At 39.2% G+C, this 6,124-nt stretch overlaps 1 protein-coding gene across 1 annotated transcript; it reads right to left on the bottom strand.

Annotated features, from left to right (window-relative positions):
• On the bottom strand, positions 2,144-5,981 carry LOC109713959 (thaumatin-like protein 1b). Its single transcript, XM_020238282.1, has 4 exons — positions 5,512-5,981; positions 4,838-5,183; positions 4,185-4,541; positions 2,144-3,009 (listed from the first exon to the last, which is right to left on the bottom strand). Exons 1-4 carry the CDS (start codon positions 5,570-5,572, stop codon positions 2,799-2,801), a joined length of 975 nt encoding a protein of 324 aa, XP_020093871.1. The 5' UTR covers positions 5,573-5,981; the 3' UTR covers positions 2,144-2,798.

The following is a 6,124-nucleotide window of genomic DNA, read 5'->3' as shown; positions in this document are numbered from 1 at the left end:
TCTACTACATAGAGTATGTCAAATTGCCTCTACTACATAGAGTATGTCAACCTCCATATATAACGTATATGTATCATGCATCCAAAAATTCTAGCATGTCGAGAATAGTATAAATATGCATCAAACAATTCCTATAACAATATAGGAGACATAGGGGGAGTTCACCCATTTCAGTGAGGTCAAACCCACTGGATAACTTTCAAAAACTCGATCATTTCCCAAACGAAGTTGTCTCCAAGACTTCTAGTACCCTAAGAAAAATTTTCAAAGGGTTACGAGCTTCTAAAAAGATTCCCACAAAATTCACCAAAAATCAAATAAAAATTAGGTAAAAATTACCTTTGACCAAGCAAAATTCACCCAAGGCTCAAAGAGCCCAATGAAGCTTCAAATCCAACCTACAAAAGTGTTCTACACTCATCAATTCCATCCGAAAAGCTCTCAAATGAAAAGCCCCAAAACAAACCCTAATTTCTACAAAACTAGATTTTCCACAAAATATCTCTTACAAATTAATCTCTCAATTAGAGAGTATAAGAACAATACTAACCTCAAATCAAGCTCCAAACCAAGCTATATAATGCTAGGGTTGGAGTTCAATCCTCAAACAAGCTCTTCTCGTCAATCCCGAGCTCCCCTCCAAGGTAAAGGTACTTGCATTCAAAGAGGAGAGGAAGGAAAGAGAATGAGGGGCTGTGGGGTGTGTTATACTAGTTGTAACAATATCCCTAAAAGCCTCTCTAAAACATAGAATTTACATTCAGTATGAAACAGATTCTGCAACATTGAATATCGGTATGCGATTTTTAGTACCGATACTCGACGGTCAATTTCGATACCCAAAGGCCAGTCCCGCAGAACCCGAACGTTGGAAATTCTAGTTTTTAACTGGGTTCCGATACCAACCCGATGCAGTACCGATATTCGGCTCAGTATCAGTACTCACCACTTGGTTCTGCAGAACCCGAGAGCTACCAAATTTGGCACTTAACTGAGTTCCGCTACCTCAAGTCCAGTACCGGTACTCAACTCAAATAATACAATTTTGCAGGATTTGATCACGGGAGTTTGTTTTCGCACTTATTAAGCCTCGAAAACACTCCTAAGTCCACCAAACTCAGTCCAAACCTTCAGAATAGTATTAAGCACTATTCTCTCACTAGAACTCCCCAATTTGTAAAAATTCAGTGTGCTACAATGTGTCATTATCTTATTAATTCTTTTGACAATTCATGGGCACATACACAACATAAATGATAATAAATTCCAAATTTATTCATAATATTTTAAATAAAATACAAATTTATATCCTGAAAAGAATACATATGTCGGCCTGGTTAACTTTTAGGGCATACATCTAACAATTTGTTGGATCAAACAAAATAAAATAAATATTATATCTTTAAATACATTGTATAGGTTAATTTCATACAAGTCCAAGTTACAAATCGAATAGCAGATATATTCCTACAATATTCAACTTTTCATATTTATTCCTGCAAAATTCTAGTAATATTTATATTTATCCCTCTGGTTTGTTACCGTTGGAGCACTGTTTATTTTTTTAATAAAAGATAAGTTAAATGACATTTTTGTTATCACAGATATGTCCTTCCAAAAATTTCGAACTGTTAAAACTATAAAAAAATATCCTTCCAAAAATTTTCAACAAGCGTCTTCTTTTTTTCTGTCATCACAAATAATATAAGAGGGATAAAAAAATTAATTTATCTTATTCACTAATTAGGATTAAGTATTTTATTTATAATTAACTATATTTTTCTAATGAATCCTAACCGCCAAAATATATTTAAAAATATAAAAATATTTGCAAGAATAAATATGAAAAATTAAATTTTGTATGAAAATATAAGCTGCGCTATATTTTTTTATAGAAGTTGTATGTAATTAACTTTTATAACTATATCCAGCAGTAAGGATATAAAATATTTTTTGCAGGACAAGATGCTTAAAAAATCTCACCATCAGCCACTAATTTGGGATCGAATTATGGTCGGCAGAAAAAGAGATTTGAATAATACCCATTTACTGTAAAACTATGTGATTCACAAATCAGACCAAAAAGATGAGAAGGATAAGCTCAACCCACACGGCATCCACGGGGCTGTGACGGTGACGCGCATTACACAAAAAGCACATTTCAACGCACATTTCCATCAATAATATATCATCCGTTTGACGAATCCTCGTTTTAAAATGATTGTCACAACCCGGAGAGCCACACAAGCTCTACGCACGGTGTGTTTGGTACATGGAATATTATATCATTACCACCATCACCACCACCACCACCACCACCACCACGACACCCCCATCCCCTCCGCCCTTCGCCCCTCTCTCACATAAATAAAATGAATAAGCCATGAACCCTCACCCTAATTAAACCTAGAAATTAAAATATTTAAAATGAATCATCTAAGTTCTAATAATCAAATGAAAAAAGATCGTCCGCATGCAAGCTCCGTTTCGCTGTCAGATGTATGTCAGCATTCGCCCACACTTTTCTTCTTTCTAAAACAGCAGCAACTTAATTAGATTGTCGAATCTTAAGTCTGGAGGCGGACAGGACAAGAAGACGAGGACAAAGAGACGCTGGGCTGTGTGCGGTCCACAGAGATGATGACGCGTCCGGCCAATAACTATAGAGGCTGCGAAGTTTTCTTTTTTTAATTCTTTTTTTCTCATTTTTCTTTTTTTCTTTTTTTTTTTTCTCTTTTTGGCTGTCAAATAGTCTGGCACGGCGTGACAAGCCAGACACGGCACCCGTTTGCATGCGGTCAAAAGGAAAGGAGTAAGAGCTGGAGCAAGGAGACGAGGAGGACGACCGCCAGAGCGAGTGGGAGGATAGAGATGCGCAGCATGACCGGGGGGGAGGCCTTGCTGATCTGCTCGCCGCTCAGGAACACCATTCCATCGCTGCTCACCATTGGTAGGCCTGCGGCCGCCGGGAGGCCTGCAGCTTCGGGGTTCTTGCCCGACGATTTCTGGCTGCAGAGAAATCAGAATTGCAAACAAGGGTTCACCCCACCATTCCGCACTAATCTATTCAAGATCTAATTTAGGATTTGTTTGTAAATTGCTTTCTGGAAAAAATTTTGAATCAAAGTTAAACTCTCTCAACTAGTGAATGTATCAATGTAGCTAATATTCAATCTTTAAATAAGTTTCTGCACCTAAAAATTCACAGCAACGAGTACGGGATAAGGAGGAAAGAATCTAAATGGAAGGAGAAAAGAAAAATCTCTAAAGAGAGAAAATATCTAGATGAGTGTGGGGTCCACATGTAACGGTTAGAGTTCCTAGTGTGATTTACGTATGGGAACATTCACTTATTTTAACCTGGCTGCTTCAGTGTAGGAAATAGGAATTACCGACTGCTTAGCTGTTTACGGACGGACTCCAGCTGTAACAAGCTGTTTAACCGTGCAACATTAACTTAGGTGCGTGTTTTCTCTGTACCGCCTATATATAATGATGAAAAAGAAAAAGTAAATATATTATATTATTATATATATATAATAATAAATGAGCAAAAAGGACACTTGCATGGCACAGTTTGATTCTAGGCTGCGCATGATTTTTTATAAAAAAAATATTTTAGAAAATTTTTTGATTGAAGAATACTTTTCGTTCCTTTAATTTAGATATATATATATATATAATATATATATATTATATATATATAATTATATATATATTATTTTTATTAAAAAATAAGTATATTTTTTAACAATTTTATCTAAAAAATAAAAAAGAAAAAAACATTATCATTTATAAAAAAGTTTTAAAAAATAAATTTTCAGGAATTTTTTTTTTTTTTTAATGAATCAACCGCTACCTTACGCGGCCTAAGAAAAGCAAAGCCTGGATAAGAAAATATTACATCAGGTGTGACCTGGTTGCACTATGAAATCGTAGTTTTTAGCCCTGCTATACACAATTTGGTTATGAAGTGCTGCGCTGATAATTAAAAAGCTGGACCCCACCCCAAAAAAAAACAACGAAAGTGACTCAAGAAAGAAACAAACAAAGGAATTAGATTTTAATCTCAACTAACTTTATCTTTCGGCCTTAATCAAATTCTTTCAAATTTGTGGAATATAATCCAATTTACCAAATATGCGATAAAATCTTTTAGGCCACGAAAAAAAAAAAAAAAAAACCTGGCGGTGCCCGGGCAGAAGGTTATGATGTAGTCGGCGGAGGCGCAGGTAAAGGTAGAAGTAGCATCGTCGTAAGCATAGCTGTAAGCTCTTGGGCAGGAGTTCTTGAAGAACTGGGAGTAGGTGGAGGGCCTACAGGTATTGGGGTTGCCGTACGCCCCGCTGCAGCAATACTGCGGCGACCCGAACGCCTCACAAGCGCTCTTGCACGCCACGCCACCGCTGCCGCCCACAGACGCGGCGACGACCACTTTGAGGTCCGACGGGCACGCGCTGTTGATGTCGACCAGGCATCCCGTGGCCGTGCAGTTTCCGCCCGTCCCGCCATGCGGCACCACCAGCATCGGCAGGTTGTACCTGTAGACCACCTACATATGTGAAATTTGGACACAATCTTTGTATAGATAAAATTGTAAATAATCCATCAATTTTGGACAGTCCAAATCCCTGTTCGCCAGAATAGGGATGATATTTGACTATAGAAAAGAAATATTTATAAAATGAATGCTAAGTTTTAACAGAAGTAAGGAAATCACAAAATTAGTCTGATTGGATATATCAGGATTTAAATTTTCGTCGTCCTGCTCTGATATTGATATAACAGTAATAATAATGAAGATGATGATACAAAGTTAAAGTTTGCGATTCGATACCCGTCGACGAGGCTGACGTCGTAGAAGTCCATCCCGCCGCTGCCATTGAGGGTGAACTCCGCGAGGGTGGCAGGCGGAGCGGCGCCGCCTCCGGAGCACTCCGTCTTGGCGGAGCCGCAGTCGCCGGTGGTGCAGGAGAAGGCGCCAGTGGCGGGGTCGGTGGAGCAGAGGGTGCGGCCCCAGAGGCGCCCCGACCACGACGCCGGCACGTCAAGGTTCCGCGACTCGCCGGGAGACAGCACGAAACCCGTCGTCCCCAGCGCCGCCGTGCCCGCGCTCGACAGCACGCCTGGCCACACCGTGTACCCGCAGCTGTTCGTCACCGTGAAGGTCGCCGATAACGCACCTGCCGATTCAAACATCGACCCATCGTAATTTTAATATTCAAATTAAAAAAAAAAAAAAATTATAAGAAAGGGCAAAGGGGCGAAACAGGGGAAATGGCCCCAATTTACCTTCTCACCTACTTCGGATGTAAGTCTCTAATATTTTACTTCATAAGATTCTTTGGCTAAAAAATAGTTAGAAATTCTTTAATATAAAAATTTTTGTACCAATATTTATTTTTTAAAAGTAGTATAAGCAAATAATACAGCAGCAGGATAATCCTCTGTCAGACGGCACTACAATTTACAAAGCCAAACAAAATGAATCCTTCGAAATCCATTACTAACCGGAAGCAAGCAAGAAGAGGATGGCCGAACGGAGGCAGAGGACAACTTTATACTCCGCCATTTTAACACTTATTCACCGTCTAAATATGCAAGAACCACTGCAGAATTGAATTGAAGAGACAAAGAGAATTGAGGGACGCTGGGGGGTTGGGGAGGGAGCGCGGAATTTATAGAGAGGAGTAAGGGGAACTGCTGGACCAGGGTAATGTAGCTGGCTCTGTCTGCTTCTGGGAGTCGGTGTAAATTTAGTGGGGCCGGCATGACCTCAGGGAGTACTCATTGAATCATGTCGGTAACTCTTCTATTTTCTTTTTAATTTTTGGTTTTGGTCTGAAGCAGCGTCTCTTACATCCGAGAAGGAGGAGGTGATAGTGGTGGTTCTTGCGGACAGCCAAGGGGCGTGAACGAGTTCCAAGAAAGAGCAACCTCGAATGGGAGGCTCAAACCAAACGGTTAGTTGTCGGAGGATAAAAAAATAAAATAAAAGAGAAAAGGGGTTGGCGTGTTTAACTTTGCTACACACGGTGCTCAGGAGAATTAATTATTCTTTATTACATCTGATACTAAGATACAGAGTTGTCGATGCTAAAGGAAAAAAAATATATATATATAT

Source organism: Ananas comosus, linkage group 8 (genome assembly GCF_001540865.1).
Source record: "Ananas comosus cultivar F153 linkage group 8, ASM154086v1, whole genome shotgun sequence".
NCBI classification, from domain to species: Eukaryota; Viridiplantae; Streptophyta; class Magnoliopsida; order Poales; family Bromeliaceae; genus Ananas; species Ananas comosus.
This window is presented reverse-complemented; position numbering and strand designations above follow the sequence as displayed.